The sequence below is a fragment of the Neocloeon triangulifer genome, unplaced genomic scaffold, assembly GCF_031216515.1.
Source record: "Neocloeon triangulifer isolate White Clay Creek 2 clone unplaced genomic scaffold, ASM3121651v1 ptg000008l, whole genome shotgun sequence".
In the NCBI taxonomy this organism is placed as follows: domain Eukaryota; kingdom Metazoa; phylum Arthropoda; class Insecta; order Ephemeroptera; family Baetidae; genus Neocloeon; species Neocloeon triangulifer.
In genome coordinates this window covers 4,330,632-4,349,556 of record NW_026775550.1, presented here as the reverse complement: position 1 = coordinate 4,349,556, position 18,925 = coordinate 4,330,632, and the positions used below count along the sequence as shown (strand labels likewise).

General features: G+C 34.2%; 1 protein-coding gene across 6 annotated transcripts in view; it reads right to left on the bottom strand.

Moving 5' to 3' along the window:
- Positions 1-18,925, bottom strand: part of LOC132194669 (voltage-dependent T-type calcium channel subunit alpha-1H) — a 136,720-nt gene that overhangs the window by 29,009 nt on the left and 88,786 nt on the right. For 5 of the 6 annotated variants that reach the window (XM_059616099.1, XM_059616095.1, XM_059616098.1 and 2 more), the window contains exons 2-9: positions 14,720-14,832; positions 14,320-14,453; positions 12,453-12,550; positions 8,438-8,609; positions 8,293-8,334; positions 2,217-2,499; positions 1,929-2,021; positions 661-992 (exon numbers count right to left, since the gene is read on the bottom strand). In XM_059616099.1, coding sequence (XP_059472082.1) covers positions 661-992; positions 1,929-2,021; positions 2,217-2,499; positions 8,293-8,334; positions 8,438-8,609; positions 12,453-12,550; positions 14,320-14,453; positions 14,720-14,832 — 1,267 coding nt within the window. The remainder of the gene's footprint in view (positions 1-660; positions 993-1,928; positions 2,022-2,216; positions 2,500-8,292; positions 8,335-8,437; positions 8,610-12,452; positions 12,551-14,319; positions 14,454-14,719; positions 14,833-18,925) is intronic. The other variant, XM_059616100.1, reaches the window with a different exon arrangement.

The window sequence follows — 18,925 nt, the reverse complement described above, 5'->3', positions numbered from 1 at the left end:
CCGTCTAACAAATTGGATAAAAATCGTCTAAAAACAGTCTTTTTTTATGAAAAATGTGTCTAAAAAAAGTCGACTATTTTAGGGATAAAAAGCGTCTAAGTTTCACAACCATACTTATTACTTGTTTTAATTTCTTATATATTAATAATTATTAATATTTTATTTCTGAAGATAACCATATTTACGCAACACCTATCTAAGGATGCTTATTTATGTTTCATTACACATCAGGTGAAGGCAATATATATAAATTTTAAATAGCTGATAATGCGTTAGTTTCATTACAAAAGGATTTTTATTTTGTGCGATTCAAAATAAATATAAAATATTGTAAAATATTATTAAAAGGTTTAATCATAAAAAATTATGTATTAAGTTTGGTAAATAATTTGAAGTTTAATCATTTATTTTCATTATTGATAACAAATTTAGCAGTTGTTCTTTAAATTATTAATATTAATGTTAATAGTTAATCATTACAATTGCAAAATGAAGCCAGTAAGTGTATTTGCTACAAAAAAGTTAAAATCATAATTAAAACGATGATAATTTTACACCCTACTTTGGTCTTAATAAATCATTTTACTGGAGTGAATTAAAAAAAACTACTCCAATCATGCACTAATTATTGTAAGTGATTTCAATGCTAATTGCACTTACACGAATTCGGCGTGTCTGGCGCAGGGCTGGAAGGACAAGGGCGGGTGCTGGATGGCGTTGGGCAGCTGCTGGTGTTGCTGCTGCTTGCGGCACTGGTACAGCCGGTAGCGGTTGATGATGCGGCGCTTGGCCCTGCGCCACAGGTGCGCCGTGTAGCGCACCAGCTCGGCGTAGCACGTGGTCGGCTCCGAGTTCTGCGTGCTGGCCAGCGTCGACGACGAGTGGAATCGCGCCCGCTCCAGACGCATCCGCTCCATCTCGCGCTTCTTCGTCTCGGAAAACTGCGTCGCTATCACGACTAGGCACAGGTTGATCATGAAGAACGAGCCGATCTGCACAACCAAATCCAGTTCGAGATCAGTAAATATTGACGTTAAATGGCAAAAAAAAGTGGAAAAGTATGAAAGATTGAGTCATCAGTAAGTAAAAATATTATTATTATATTATGAATAAAAATCATAATTTTTAACAGTTGTTATGTTGTTATAGAAAGTAAATAAAATTACTTAAGAGCATTTCTGAGTGAGAATTATCAGGAAAATCAATAATTATGAAATAAGTTTTGATTATTTGAATCACATATATTTGAGGGATGAAGTGGTTATGATTGATTTTTAGAGTTTTTAAAATTTTTGATCAAAAAATAATTATGCTTATAGAGGAAATACGTTTTTGTTGTTTGTTTAACCTGTATTTTCTCAAGACCGGAAAAAATTACCATTATAGCTATATTACCAATATGAAAACATAAAATTCCCTTCATTTGTCGTTGGTATATTTTAATTTAGCGAAATTTAGGTCTTTCTTCCTTTGTAAACCTCTCAATGAGTTTCCTCAGTATGTATGAAAGAACACGGAATTACCCTTTTGAAAATTACAGGGCCAATATAAATTTTCACAATCTATAATTTTTTCCAGAACTCCACATTATTCAAATTTATGTTAATTTATAAGATCCAGAAATAGACATTTTCCCACGAATTTAATAGCAAAGTTTTTCAGCATAAAAAGATATACGCTGAATTTTTTTCTAAATTAAACCTTTCGGCTATTTTTCACGCCCCCAAAAAGTGGAGGTTTCATAGGCGAAAAACACCCACTTTGACTCAAATCTTAGAATAAGATTAAAGATTAAGTAATAATAAATAATAATAATAATAAAAGTATTTTTGCCAAATCCCCAAGCGTCATTCGGAAATGTTCAAAAATATAATTGAGATTTAGGAAAGAGAAAATTAAAAAACTTTCTAATCAATTCTGATACATACCACAATTAGGAGGACGAAGTAAATCCAGTCCCAAAATGAGTGCGCGTCCTGCACATAGTACATTATGTCCGTCCAACCCTCTAAACTAATCACCTGAAATCACATTAATCTCTTAGCAAAAATTCTTATTTTTAGTAAATATAAGAGGAATTATTTATAATAAAATTTTTTTAATAAAGGAGGATTTTACTTTTGAACCGAAAACCTTTTGCTTTTAAAGTTTTAAAAACCACGACTTTCTAACAGGGAACAAAAGATTTTTTTTCTTAATTTTTCACTTAAACTTACAAGAAAAATGGCGACCCATGCAAGTCCAATATTGTCAAAGGAGATGGCGCCCTGGAAGGGGTTGTTGCCCTGGCTCTTGCACTCGGTGTAGTACTGGTTCCAGTTGACGCAGTTGGAGTTGGTGGGGAAGTTGTTGCTGAAGGGCAGCGCCGTGCCGTTGCACTCGATGCCGTTGTGCCGATACGGCGGCAGGTTGGAGCACAGGTGCATCCCGTTGTCCTCGGGCTTGGAGCAGATGTAGTCGCGGTCTTGCTCCAGGTACCGGTAGTACGAGGACAGCGGCCTGCACGGAAAAGTCGAAATTAAAGAATGGACGCGATGTGAAATTTACATTCACCCCAAATATGGAAGATGGGGGGACAAACACGGTTAGGAATTGATCGTCGAGAGACGCAAAACAATTCATTTAAAGATCCTTTCCGGTCAAGTGTATTGCTCTTTATTCTGAAAGATTGCTTAATTTCAAGCATATCTTGTGAAAACACTATTTGAAAATTCCAAACGGTTCCGACTCTATAAAAAGAAAACCTAAATACGAGGGATTCGCGCGAAAAACGTGTGAGAATTGAGTAGCCAATCAGATCCATCAGTTTTGTACAAAAACTGCAGGATTTGATCACATTGGCGCTGCAATCGCTGATTTTGCCACTAATGCCCCACGGCGCTGTGCAGAAAACTTGGCAAAATCAACGATCGCAGCGCCAATGTGGCCAAATCCTGCAGTTTTTGGAACAAACTGATGGATCTGATTGGCTACTAAATTCTCACACGTTTTTCGCGCGAATCACTCGTTTTTATGTTTTCTTTTGATTGAGACGCAACGGTTTGGAATTTTCAAATAGTGTTTTCACAAGATAAACTCGTAATTAAGCAATTTTTCAGAATAAAGAGCAATACAAATGACCGGAGTGGTTCTTTAAAAATTATTACATTAAATCTACTTTTTTGACATGGAATTTTTCTTAAATTTCAAACCCCAGCCGATTTTTTTTATGATTTACTGAAATAAAAACAAACAAAAATTATTATCCTCCAAAAATAAAAATGATATTTCATGTATGACCAATTTCAAGTTTTTAAACTAATTTGTGGAGAGCATTCATAGATAAAAATATTTTGCAGATGTTGCTTATTAACTGAATATTCACAAGTTTAAAATAATTTCTGTTTTCGATACTTCTGCAATTTATTGTGACTGTGTAATTAATCTTTGCGCCTCTCTACGATGTTGCATTTTGGCCTTGTCGAAAAGTAAACAGCACACGTGAGAGGGACACACGTCGTCCGTGTCACGCGACGACACAGAGAGCTATAGAAGCTGCCAGAGCTAAATCATGCCTAATCGCCGGCAATCAGTTGCGAGATAAACTGGACCGCTCTCGAGAGTCACAAAGCATGCTGCTGAAAGGAGAGAGAGCGAGCGGTGGCCGGAAAACAGCGCAGCTATTATTGTTTGGTTAGTTAGCGACAGAGTCGGACACAAAAGAGCAGAAAAAGGGCGGAAAACAGCTCAGTCTTGCAGCAGTCGGGACAAAAACGGCTCCATTCCTTTGTCATTCGCAAGCTGGAAAAGCGTTTCAGGAAATTCCCGAACACAAGAAAGGCACAACACAAACATTTTCCCTTGTCCTGCAAAAATATGACAAAAATTTTTAATAAAAAGAGCAAAAATTTCTATTAATTTCCTGCCTGCTTCAAAAAAGCAGGTGTTTCAAACGAAGTTAACACGTTGTGAATGACTTGTTAGCGTGACCTGCGTGTTAATGGCCCTGGGAAGCACTTTGGCACTCTGATTGATAAGTTTCGATTTTGCATTTCTTGCTTTCTTTTGTTGGTCGATTTTTTTTTACTCAGGGTCAAGTGGAAGGCATTGAAAAAGTGTCAAGGTGTTGATCAAAAATAGGGCTTATCTGCTAATGTGAAACACATTTCTTCTGTGGCGGATTACGTAGAGCCCAGGTGAAGGCTCTATGGGATTTTGAAAAATCTTTATTATGCTCAATTTGAAAATAAAGCATCTGATATCAAACCCAAGCGAGTAATTTCACAGACACTGAATAGCAGATTTATTAAATTTAATAAAACTTTTCCATATTTAAACAATATAAAAATATTAAATTTAAATATAATTAAGTATGAAATCAATTAAATACATATAATAAACATAAAAATAAATATTTATAAAAATGTTGAATATAAAAGCAAATATTAATAAAAATAACTATTATAAATAAAAAATTATAAACATAAATATGGATAATTAAAACCGGGCAAACCTTGTTGAAAAGAAAAAATGAAAAAATAAAGGACAACTGACCCCAAGGGCGACCTGCGGTCTGCTGGTACTTTAAAAACCTAGGGTTTTGTCTTGTCCCAACTAAAACTAAGTAGGAGGAATAAATAAAAAATTAAAAATAAAATGGGAGAATTTAATTTTAATAAACAAAACTTGCAGAAATTAATTAAGCAAAAGAGTCAGTCAACAGCTTCATACTGTGATTTTGGCAGAAATTTCCAGGGCAATGAACCAAAAGACTTTTCTGGCAAAATCACAGTAATCTACTACCTCGAGTGTTACCATTCAATACGGATATAATAAACATTTTTTAATTTTTAATTATTTTTATCATTTTTATAATTTATGCTTATAAAATAGGGTAGAAAAACAGCAAATATATTTGCATCAAAAATATCACAATCTTCGCCACTTGTATAATTCTATTTATTTACATGTTTTATTTTTGTGAAGCAGGATCAATGTCGCGCCGTTGCGCGGTTTTGTATATTTCAAGAGGGCACGGAAATAAATTCCGGTTTTCGCATAGCGTCGTCGCGAGTCATTATTAAAACACACACAGCGCGTCGAGCAGAGACAAAAATTAAATTAATTTCTGAATGCAAGGAGGAGCGCGGCGGGCGGCGAGGGGCGGTCGGGCGGGTTGCTGACATTCAGGCTGCGCACCTGTGTGTGTTTCTGCGTGGCGCGTTCCCAAAAGGCCTTCTCTCTTGCGTCACTCTGTCTCATTATGATATTCACCTGGGCATAACTCACAAAACTTGTTTTTGTTAATTACACGAGAGCGCCACAACTTTTTAATTATTCTTGCTGCTCGCACGTGCGCTTTGTTTTCAAAGAACACAATTGCGTCTCAAAATCGATTCTTTTGTTCCACATTTTCAGACGTTCATTGTCCAGAAAATATTAGAGAAGTTTTAAAAACAAATAAAAAGGCAGGATCAGAAGATAATATAAATAAAAAGAAATTTAAATTTCAAACAATAAATTTTAAATTAAATTTTCTTGATAAACTAATTTATGTAAGAAAAAGTAATATTTTATCCACTTGAGCTAACCATAAGTCATCCTCCAACGTGAGAATCGTTTGAAATTCCAATTTCCGAGTGGTGCGGGTGAGTCTGCATTCAGGGCGAGGAAATTTATTCGCTTTTGACGGTCCGCGATCGGGTGACAACAAATCCAGCCTAAAATTATGTTGGCATCGAAATTTCCGTTCGAGAGGAGATTCTCATTCATTCGATATAGGAAAGGGTTGGCGGGGTGCAAAATGATGCGGGCCTTCAGATAGACATCTCTCTTTCGGAAGCGTCTATATTCTGATCCGCTTTTGCCTGTTTGTTTGTTTGCAGCCAGAGAGAAACAGTGGGAACGACAGATTTGAGTACGTGGAGGGAAATTTTGTGTCGCACAGCGGGCTGCGTGCCAAAGAAAACTAGAAACGGAAAGGGACGTAAGTATTCCGCTTCAAGTGCTTTCAACAGTTGTATTATGAAGAACGACGACGAGACTGGAGGAAAATCGTGCGTTTCCTTGAATTGTACAAACAAACAGTTGCTACACAGCAGTATGATATGATTTATACGGTGCGAGATCATTTAAACTAAAACTTCTCTTTTTCAGTATTTTATATTAATTTTTGTGTATTGACTTGATGTAAGATGTTGTGTATTTCATGTATCTGAATGGAGAATAAATAAATAAATAAACTTCTATTTCATAAATTAACATGGAAAATGAAACGTTTTTTAAAAAAATCTTTAAAATATTAGGTAAAGAATTGGGCTTTTGATAAGAATTCATGGGAAAAGCAAAAATTGCTAGTGTTCATCGACAAAATTTACTTCATAAAAATCAATAAAATTGCATCCATTATCGAAAATAACTTTTTACAACTAAATAAAAAAAATTATGCCCATTACAAAAACAGCACTCAAGTGGGTTGCATTACAGCTTTTCGCCAATAAATAAAATAAAAATATTTAAATAAGTAATTTCGTTAAAATTCTTCATAAAAATATATGTAATATTAAATTTAGTAAAATTATGAGTCCGAAAAATAGAATTTGATAAGTGAGAAAATTGACCATCATTTTGGGTGAAATCCTCCAATTACGGAGCGACATCGATTTTCCAGTCAAATATTGTCAAAGATGTTCTCTTCTTTCAAAAGCAAAGAACACGCGTCCCGAAATAGCTGGGGCCAGACGACGCGGTATTACATTTCAAGAGGCGATCCATCAACTCCAACGAGCAGAAATAAATTGAATCAGCCGAGCTGATTATTACTTAATCAGGCCGCAATGATTATCGTCGCATGCAAGGGGCGATTTATCAAGCTGCGGCTGGATGCACATTGCTGATTAATTACAGGGCAATCGGTCGGTCCTGCTGCCGCTGCATCCCGCAGCACCAATCAAACTCCATTACTGCGCTGCATATAATAAAGGGGATTATGCACTTTGCCTGCATTTGTTCGGCCGCGCCAAGGGTAATTAATTTCTGCTGTTGTTGCGGCCAAATGCGATTTAACGTCTGCCGAGGTTATTAAACCGTCACGCGCATTGCACCTGCAAATAGTGTTCCTGTGATTTATTATGTCGCAGGATAAAAGTTTATTTTCCTCGGAATAAAAAAGTATCCTAAAAAGAAATATTTCTTTCCTAACAAAAAGATATAATAAATAAATAAATAATAAATAAATAAATATATAATATGAATTTCTGAAATTCAATTTCAACCTCTAAATAATTATTTGAAATAATTAACATTCACATTATTAAGCAATATCAAATAAATAAGATGTAAAGAAACAGTAAAATCAGCTAAATTTTGGGATAAAAAATTTATAATTTTCTTAGCACCAACTATTTACGTTATTTTCGTTAAAAATTGACTTGCTCCTCCAAGCAAAATGATTCAATGAAATAAAAATCACTAAAAAAAAAAAGTTAAAAGCCCTCTTACAATTAGGCAACTGATTAATTAAATGAATAAAAAATTGCTGTGTCTTCAATATTTTGAACTGTAGCAAATTTATGCCAATATTTTATATTTTAGTTAATCTTTAACGGTTATGGAAGAAATTCAAAGCATTTATTTTATTTACTTTTATTTTGCGAAAATAAAAGAGAGATTTATTTTTTAAAGAATTTCAAACGGAGCAGATTTTTCCTTTAGAAATACACAATTCATTTTACCGCAACATAAATAACATAAATGACTGTTTTTGAATGAAAAATATTTTGCCACCCTCAGCAGTGTCCCGTGTTTAGCAATGGAGGGTTAAAATTGATTGCATCGTCAAATCCGCGGGAACGACATTCGCGCCGAGATGATGAATGAAGCGCAATTGGAAAAAGCAGCAGCCTCTGCTTTTAACCGACATTCGGATGTGCAGATAATTTATCAACGTCGCGGCGGAGAAAGTTTCGCGCAAGTGAATCGCGCGTCATTATTTAAGCAAAAGAAGGAATCACGGCGATATTAGACATGCTCTGAAAAGATTAGGTTTTATTTATTGGCCAACTTTTATAAAAATGAGATTAGAAAAGTTTCTCCGAATGAAAAGATAAAAAATTCCACTCTGCGAGAGTTTTCAGTCTGAAACAAACATACACACAAAAAAAAAACGCATACAAATTCACACGCACGAAACAAGAAATTAGTCTGGCAGGTCTCTAGCTTTTTTCTGGCTGAAGACGGAAATTAGTAGTCGGAAGAGAGATTAGTTAGTAGGTCAGCGAGGGTCACATGCCTAAATCAATATAATACCCTTACAGCGTCACTTTCACCCTCATTGTGTAAAAATCTGGTAGACTCCTGCAAAATTAGTCGAGTTTGGTATAAAATCCAGTATTATTTCTATCAAAATCATCTGCCTAAGATTCTAATTCTAATGAAAAAGTGGAGAAATTGCACTCACTGCGGGTAGCTGATGTTGGGCAGCTGTTTCAAGAAGCATCGCTGCCGCAGAATTCCTTCCCACAGTTGCACGCCGACGATGCCGAAGATGAAGAAGACGAAGAAACACAACAGCAAAACGTTGCCCAACATGGGCAGCGTATCGAGCAGCAACATCACCAGAATGCGCATACCTGCAGAAACAAGAATGGGCAAAATGTCATAAAAATTTAATAAAGAACGGATTGTAATATATTTTTCCGTCACATAATTCAGCCATTTATTGGAATTTGCAGAGAAACTGGTTGACCCATCAAATCTACAAAAGTTCCCCAATTATTGAGGGAAAAAATGAGAACCAACGACTTTTGCTTTACTAAATAATCTACTTTTTACTATTCATCTTTCGAATTTTCTTCATAATTAATAGTTTTCAACTGTAATAATTTTTACAATTTAAAATTAAAATAAAATATGGGCATTTCCAAGAGTACCCTCAGGGCCTTTGGAGGAATTTTTTTTAGGAAACCGATCATTTTCAGTTTCTCATATGTTGGAGGGCTATTAAAAAGGAATTGTTTTCCAAAATTTTGGACCCCAAAAATTTAGACTTCCCCGTTTTTTTTTCGGGACATTTTGAAAAACTTTAAAAAGTTTATAACTCTGCAACCGCGAATGCTAGAGTGATAAAATTTTCACCCCATGACGTAATTTTTTATGACGAACAACTTTTCTGTTGAACCCAAAGCTGTAGGTCAAAGGTCAAGGTCACTCTTAAGCGATTTTTATGATTTTTTCAGTAAAAAAGTCCGATTTTGGGGATGATGGTCCCTTTTGATTTTTTTGCAGGTATAGAAAAAATGTAGGTCGTGTAATTTTACATATAACACGTAATTTTGAAAGTTGTTAAATTTTTAGTTTTCACACAAATTGCGTCCAAAGTTAGGAAACTGACTAAAAAACCGAAAAAAAAACAATTTTTCCCATTTATTTACAAAATTCTGAAATAACAATCATTTCAGTTCAAAGTGATGTCAGGGTTCTCAAATATATTAAAATAAACAAATTTGGTTCATTTTTTATTTCAGCTCATGTGAAATTTGTGGCTTTTTCGCCCGGTTTTATAACTTCGGACGCAATTTGTGAGAAAACTAAAAATTTAACTACTCTGAAAATTGAGTGGTATATGTAAAATTACACGAGCTACATTTTTTCCTATACCTGCAAAAAAATCAAAAGGGACCATCATCCCCCAAAACGGACTTTTTTACTGAAAAAAAATCATAAAATCGCTTAAAAGTGACCTTGACCTTTGACCTACAGCTTTTGGTTCAACAGAAAAGTTGTTCGGCATAAAAAATTACGCAAAGGGGTGAAATTTTTATCACTCTAGCATTCGCGGTTGCAGAGTTATACACGTTTTAAATGTTTTCAAAATGTCCCGAAAAAACGGGGAAGTCGAAATTTTTGGGGTCCAAAATTTTGGAAAACAATTCCTTTTTAAAAGCCCTCCAACATATGTGAAACTCAAAATGATTGGTTTCCCGAAAAAAATTTCTCCAAAGGCCCATATGATTTGCAATTAATTTTTTTTACAAAAGCTTCAAACATCTTGCGGATTTTTTGTTTTCAAGAGGTTTGATATTCTTTTTTTAAATTTTTTAGCATTAACACTTCCAAAGTTTAGATCTTTTGACATTTTTAATAAAGTTTATTTCTCATTCCCCCGATATCCACAAAGAGGTTCTCTCTTTCATGTGGTGTAATCGCGTCGTCGTCACTCGCACCTCGGGGCGATGAGTCAAACTTCGCAACTAAATCAACCGCAATCAAGTCAAGAGGGCTTTGCCATGCACCTTCTCTATTCGGTAAAGAACTCGCGGGAGAATTAATCAGCCGGCGACTTAATAGTCTCCTCTTATTATAAATTCACGTGCGGCGGCGAAATTGGCAGCTTGTTATCGGGCGAGCAGGTCGCGTCTGACAGGGGCATGATTGAGCGGAGGAGGCAAAGGTGCTAAATACAGAAAAGTGTGTCTTGTCGAAAGCGCCGTCAACACCCCGAGATGGAGTTTTTATTAAAGTGGAGCTGCTCGGAGGGATTAGGCCAATTTCGCTTCTTTTTTTCCGTCTATCCGGTCAACAAGTGAATTTTGTCAAAACACGCCACGCTTCGAAAGCCCCGGCGAGAAATCCTATTTGGCTCGGAAAAGCTGTTGATGGAAAAAGAACGTTCGTCACGCCACTCTTTTAAAATCCCCTCTATAGGGCTGGGAATTCTAGTCAAAACGAATTGAAAACGAAAGTTTTAGATCAATAATCATATTTTTTTTTGGAAAGTTAAATTTTGCTTATTTATGGAATAAATTCATTTTAAGAACGCAAATCTAAATTATTAATAAAAAAAGAAAAACAGCAAATTGTGTCTGAAAAAGTTCATAGATTGCAAAAAATTTAGCTCAAATTTGGGGGTAAATGTGGTATAAATCATTGAACTTGACATTTTGTAAGATTTTCCTCAACTTTCTTAGCTGTAAATTTTAAAACAAAAATTTTCAACCTAGAAATATTTAATTTTACTTAATTTCCCAGCCCTTTCCCCTCTTTCTCTCTCACACACAAAGTGCTTTTTGCGGATGGAAATTTTTCGGCGAGACAATCGTCGGTCCGACGAACCCTTTCTCGCTTTTATTCGATTTGCTGCGGTTAGGACAAAATTCTCGCTCACTTTTGTTTTTCTTTATGATGCCGGCTTGTTTGCTTTGGCTGAATTACGGTTAGTTAAATCTTCCATTTGCGCCACGAGAAAGACGCTTGTTTTAAAGTAAAACAAAAAGCAGACACACACGCGGAGAGGGAGGAGGAATTGCAAATGCGCGCTCTTGTGCAAATAAAGAGACACCCACACGACTTATTTCGCGCGCGAATGTCTTATTTCTTCCTTCAGCGAAAACAAACACGTAAACGTATGTTTAACTTGCGGAGCAGTTTGATTTATCTCTAGGAATGCAATAATTTGTTTTACTTATGTTTGAAATAAATACGAAAGCATAAGAAAGATGTTTAATTGTTGCCATATTAAAATAGCACTTTAAAAATTTAAATTTTTTTTAACATATCTATAAACTATAAATAAAATTGATCCTTTTTATAAAATATTATTTGATTTTATTATTTATATTTTGTATATTTTTTTTTATTTAACTTATTTGCCAATTTGTTTCAATTTTTATTGTAAATTTTTATTTATGTAAATTATTTATATATAATAACTCCAAACTGAAAGTGCATAAGTGAATTTAAAATTAATTTTTATCTCCATGGAGATTATCAATTGTCAAGAAATGTGGAATAAAGATTTTAAGTAATGGGATATATCAAAATTGGAAAATAATATTGTGTTGGAGATGAAAAAAAGGGTTTAAAATTCTGGAGGGGTACCATTTAATTTCGGATATAAGATTTTCTAAAAAAAAAATGTATTGCAAATATTTTTTGCCCACTTCCTTCTGATCAATTCTATAAAAAGATCAATTATTTTGCTGTAAAAATTCACTTCAATTGGTAAGACTAGAGAAAACTCAAAATCTGAAGTTGAATCAATAGAAACATTTTGAATTTTTAATGATTTCTTTACTCTTGCAAATCGTGCAGTTGAAGAATCTTCACATTCATTTGCGCTGCCAACTAAAATATTTAAAGACTTTCTTGATAACTCTTTCTCTTAAAAATCTTTTCAATTGCAAAAAGCTCGGCCTTGACACGCTTTTTTATCATTTCTTTCTGCCGAGAGAGCCATAGAGTGCTCATCTGTACTCACAGTACTAAAAATCTGCTTGACGGATGCGTGTGAGTGCAAAGCTGCATGTGGTGCAGAAGCGTGCAAACACCTCGAATCAATAGAATTGAAAGGCGCGCCTCGCTAGCGAGACCGACAAAACCGCTCAATGTCTCTCGCTGGCTCGCCTTTCCGCCGTCAGATTGCGACGGCGGAAAAGTCTCGTCGGAAAAGAAAAAAGAGAGCGCGGCACACTTACTTGGAATACGGTTGATGGCCCTCAAAGGACGAAGCACTCGAATGGTTCGAATGGCTGACAGGTTCATGTTCTCCACGTTGAGGCAATATTCCAGCGCCCTGCAACACACATTCTAATCAATTGAATGCGCACAAATTTATCATTTCGATACAAATCAATAAACATGGGAAATCATGGTCGTTTTGTAGCTCGTATAACAGAAGCTTTTCCTCAAATAGTTGCTTTAAGTCTCAATGTTCGAAGTGAAAAAAGGCTTGTGCAATTTATTTTTTACGATGAAATATAAAAAACGCCGGGGTGGATTTCATAAAAATTCAATTGAAAAACGACTATCAATATTCAAGTTGCGTAAGTTTACAACAAACATCTCAAGTGCCAATGAGCTCCTGCAATTTTCGCTAATAATTGAAGTTATATTTATCGTTATTATTATTGCAACTCTTTTATTAACTTATGGTGTAATATTAAAAATGTGCACTCACGTCAGACGCTATTCACCCATTTACAATTAGGTCAAAGCAAAATAGGAATTCAAGTAATTGTTATGGAGTCTTTCTCTTCAGTAAATTAGTTGTAATAATAAAACATTAATTATTTTTAATTCTTATTTTTTTTAATATTTATTTTTATTATATAAAACATAATATTTTATTTAATTACTTTAGTCAGTAATTTTTTTTATTGTTATTATGAATATAATTATTTGACTTCAATGAAAAGTAGGTTTTTTGAAACGCTGAGACTTTTAAATAGATTAACTTAATTATTAATTAATCAAGGATTCCATCGATATAATTATATATAAATTGTTAAAAAACAAAACTAAGCACATGCCTTATTTCGTCGTTTATAAATACTAAATTATGTTTGTTACTTATCTTTAAACAAAATTATGAACAACTTTAACTCATGAAAATATTGACTACACGTCATTAAAACACTAAATTATTATATTAATATGCAATATTTTATTAAAGAAATTGGCTCGCGAGGCGACGATCATGAAAGTAAAGATTGGCTTTGTCTTTGTCCTTGTTGAAAAAAATGTGTCCCAAGGCAGCTTGCTTATTGACCACGCATAGCCTTTTGTCAGCAACATACATGATAAAAAAAGTAGTTAAGGCTTACATTAGCCAAGAAAATTTGAATAAAAAAAGCTTCAGAAAAGAAAATGCAACAGGACGACTGCAACTCTTGATAATGAATAAAGTCGATAAAAAAAACAGCCTGCTTTAAACTGGCAAGTTCTCCTATTATTTACATTTCTCTTAACTTACAATTTTTGTATTAATTTTTTTGCAGCAACTAAGAAAGCTACAATTAAAATTTTAACTTATAATTAAGCTACTATACTTCTATAAAGAAAACATAAGCAATGGAAAAGATAATGATGTCCAGGAATAATTTTAACAATTAATAGCAAAATAAAATTGCTATTAATGAATGTATGTAAAATTATGAAAATAAATTATAATTACGATATAAATTGTTAGTAATGTTAATAACAGTTTTTTTTTATATCATATAATAGAAGTATTTCCATTATTGGAAAAAAACTGTATCCGTCAGTAAATAATTATGTATCTTTTGAGTAAGTAATAATTTGAGAGTTTATCTTAGATTCGTGGGCCTCGTTTTACGCAACAGGCTGAATCGATTGGCCAAAAGTGAGCTTGTGTCTTCCTCGGAACCGAGAGGACGAGCAGAGTCGGTGCCGCCGCGAGTCTCACGCACGCCCAATTACACCCTCTCGCTTTTTTACCTCGGGCTCGGACCCGTTTGTTTGTCACGGAGACAAAAGCCACCGCGATGATTAATATGGAGCGCGCGTTAAATGTTCGACCGGCAAAAAAAAAAAAAAACTCACCCGGCCATAACGATGAAAAAGTCGAGTCTGTTCCACGTGTCAGCCAAGTACGTCCCTTTGCCGTAAACACCCATGGCCAGCATTTTTATGGTCATTTCGATGGCGAAAAAGGCGAATATGAAATCGTCGAATATCTGCAACAGTAAAAAAGTTTTGCGATAAAATTCATTCAAATTTAGTGGAAATTAAAGAATGTATAAAAGTCGTACAATCTATAAAACCTAATAAATTTAAATTTGTTCAAAATTGTAGAGTACAAAAATGTCTGAAATCAAATTATTTAACAAAGATTTATTATTTTTTTGACATTTTTATACAATATTTTTCATCTAGTCTTTTTTATATCAAAATGGTTTAAATAAATAAAATTTAAAGGAAATTTTAAGTAAAATTGACTCACTTGAAGAATTTTGCACCTGCTGGTGGTGCAGTCGTCATCGATGCATGGCCTGTACATGCCCAGTGTGACGCAGTTGAAGAGGATGATCATCATGCTGACCCTCTCGAACCACGTGTTCACTTAGTTAAGGAAAATCGTTTTGGAAATTCATTTAAATTAAATACAAATTATTAAAACCAGGGAATGAAGGAGTCGGGCTGTCCCTTGTTGCAAAAAATTTTGTTTATTAAAACCAGTTTTTAAATTAAAATTTGTATTACAATTTGAGGCACAAAATTCCATACATGGGCAGAGCGCACTTTGCGCTCTGTGATCGCACGATTTTCAAAATCGTGAGCGCGAGCGCAGAGCGCGAGCGCATTGGTCGCTGAGCGCAGCGCTCAATTGCGCTCATTTTGCGCTCAAACCAAAAGTAAAAATTCCCAAATTTGATCAAAAATTGTAATGAAAAACAGTGTTTTTATACCAAAAACTTCAAAACTGATCCCAATTTTGGTGATTTAACTTCAACTTTATCATTTCCAATTGCCGATGTATTTTTTGTTATATTAAAAAATAGTCTAAAAAGTCGCACTTTTTCTTCGGATAAAAATATTTTTGAGCGCAACGCGTGAGCGCAAGACTTTTTAAAAATTTGAGCGCGAGCGCAACATTTTCAAGATCTTGAGCGCAGAGCGCGAGCGCATTGTTGCCAGTGATCGCGAGCGCGAGCGCAAAATTGTTGAGCGCACCCATGTATGCAAAATTCATTTCAATTAACATGCTAATGATAATTGGTTTTTGGGCATTATTTAACTTTGGTTTCTGGAATAATCGGTGAACAAGCTTTTGGTTTCAGATTGAACTGACGAGATATTCACAAAATGTATAAAACGGAATCACGCGATCCGATCGTTTGCTTGTCGCCCGTCTGCCGTTGATAAAAATCACGCACGCCGCCTCTCAATTTGTACTCAGGACAAATGTGAACAAGGCACCGGTGCTTTGTGTAATTGTGAGAGCCGCTGCGAGTACAAGGGAAAAGCTCCTTATGACGTCACTTTAATCCTCCTCCTCGTCCGAGTCCGGTCTTTTTAATCTGCGTCTCTCTCGCTTGCTCGCTGCGGAAAAAGGGGGATTTTCCAGTTTTCCGATATTTGCATAATCGCAGGCGATATTTCAAGATCACGGCAAAGTGGGTCACAGACGGATTTATGACGCACGCGGAATTGTCTGTTTACCACGCGCTTGAAATTTTCCATGGAAAATGCATGTTAAATAATTTATATTAGCTTTTCTTATGTTTATTAAAATATTCAGTAAATTTTAAATGATTTGACATAGAGCAATCTTGAGATAAAAATGAGTAAAACCCTCTTAAGACAGTTTCCACACCTTCAGATTTTAATTCATTAAGAAGTTCGTCGGACGTACAAAATTGTTTTTACTCAATTTTTACTGCTGGGGGAGAAAATCCAATTTCACTCGAAGCTCGTTCGCAGGAAATTAATGTGTTTCGGGCGCTAATTGAAGGGTCAGAGGTCAGAGTGCCAGTCAGTTCAAAATTATACCAATAAATAGCGCAGACCGACTAAAATAAGAAAATATGCGTTTTTAATATTATTAATTTTAAAATAAAATTAAAAGTAGTTATTAAACTCATATTTTTAAACTTTTATAATTAAATATTTCTTTAATTATCCTTATAATTAATATAAAAATTATTTACTAATTTTTTTATTTTAAATTTACTTATTAAGTTTGTTGACTTCAATACAAAAAAGAATCATTAAACGCAGAAATTAATATTTACATTAAGTTAAATGATAATTATAAATTAAGGTTTACCTAGCGTCTTAATTAATAATTCATTTGTAAAACTTGTTGATTCTGATTCTGAGTTATTGGAGCGTAGTATTTGTAATTTAGCACCAAAGACAATAAAAGATTTGCAATAATATTAATTTAATAAATAACTGTTCTTCACTGATCAAGACAATTCCCACATAAATTCATTAAGAAGTCCTTCAGAAATTATTTATTTTAATGGTAGCAAAATTATAAGACTATGAAATAAATCACTTGAGCCGATTTTTAATGTTTAACAAAACAATTTGCAGATAACCGACCTTTTTTTAAATTTTTATTTAAGAAAAAAATTGCATTAATCTCTTTTTACTCCTGCGGGGGAAAATCCAATTTCATCCGAAGCTTGTTCTCAGGAAACAAATGTGTTCCGGGCGCTAATTAATGAAAAGTGCCAGCCCGCGAAATTACAGTTGAAAATAAAACCAATAAAAACGTGCACACTACTTCATACCGACTCATTAATGAAAATATTTTTGATTTTATTTTAAATTTTAAAACCAAATTTAAAAAAGTAGTTATTCTTACTCATATTTTTAAACCTATTTTTTAACATTTGTTTTATTATCCTTTAAATTTAATGAAAATATAATTTACTGTTTTTTTAAATTTATCATTGTTTTTCGACTCTAATACAAAAAGGAATCTTAAAACGCAGAAAGTATTAGTTAAATTAAGTTAAATGATATTTATAATTTAAAGTTTCCATTATAGCTTAGTTTATAATTCAATTAAGTAAAACTTATCTAACCTTGGTCAATTGCATTCAATAGTTGCTAAAGTGTACTATTTGTAATTTAACATTATTAGGAAAATAAAAGATTTACAATAATAATAATTTAATAAATAACTATTTTTAACTACTTAACTGATCAAGACAATTCCCACGTTAATGCATTAAGAGGTTTTTCAGAAATTATGTATTTAAATGGTAAAAAATTTAAAAGACTGAAGAAATATTCACTAGTGCCGGTTTTTAAAGCAATTTGCAAATAAGCGACTTAACGGGAAATTTTATTTAATAAAAAAAAATTGTTTTTAATCTCTTTTTACCTCCTGCGGAGGAAAATCCAATTTCATCCGAAGCTTGTTCTCAGGAAATGAATGTGTTCCGGGCGCTAATTGAACGGTCAGAGGGCCAGCCCGCGAAATTGCACTTTCGCATTCCATCGGAGGACGTCCGCGGCGAAAGCACAAAATAGCCGGTGGCGCATCCATTGTGCGCGAGCACCGTAATTAATATGCAAATGTGAATAAACGGCGCGACACGACGAGTTTTGAAACACATTGTGGCTTCTGCCCATTTGTTGTCCACTCGGACGAGTTTGATGTAGACAAAAAGTCCATATTTTTTTTTCGAGTTGAGAGCCGGACGGACACGATTGCGAGAGAAACAAAGTTTGCGCCTCGTTTGCTTTTGTGCATTATGTTCTGCGCCGTGTACGTGTTTTATTAATGCGGAGAGTTGCATTTCGAGCCGCTCGACGGGTCAAGGTTTGAATTGCAAATGCCAACGGATGATGTGCTGTAATTAAGTCCAGCGTTTCAGATGGATTAAAATAAGCTCGTGCATTTCATTCGATTTACTTTTGTATGAATCAAACAATTTTAAGGAGATTGGCATTGTTTCATTTAGATTTTAATTTGAGATTCCCATTGAAAAATATTGACATTTTTGGAAATGAAGCGATCGGGCTTTTCCTCGTTGCAGAAAAATTGTTTTAATTGTTATTAATAAAAACAATTTTTCTGCAACGAGGAAAAGCCCGATCGCTTCATTTCCATGATCATCTCCTCGAGTGTCAACTTCTTCAAACAAATTGACATATTTGCCAAAAAAATAAAATAAAAAAGAATTAATGCTTAAATCAATGAATTGTAATTTCCAATCAATTTTTAACTAGTATTTTATAAGGTAAAAAGACTTTTTAACTTCCGTGTCTCATCTTTTTTGAAAATCAAATATCATTTAATTAAACTTAATTCCTGCTAAAAATAGCTACTTAATTTTAAAATAACTTTCCTCTTTTTTTTTTTTTAAATTTGTTCATGAAAAATATATTCACCTTGAATTGAAATATATAAAATTTTCTGTATAGGTTCTTGAAGTTGTTGTTGTGGAACCTTTTGGCACTCGAGGTGGTCATATTTGTTGAAATAAAATCCGGCTTCCTCGGTGGAGATGAGCAACTTTATTGTTTCTGCATGGTACAGAAAATCCCTGCTCTACTAGTTTCGGTTGCGGGTTTTTTAACAGTCATTTTTAACAGCTCATGAATTAGGGTTGCAACCCGCAACCGAAACTAGTAGAGCAGGGATTTTCTGCACCATGCAGAAACAATAAAGTTGCTCATCTCCACC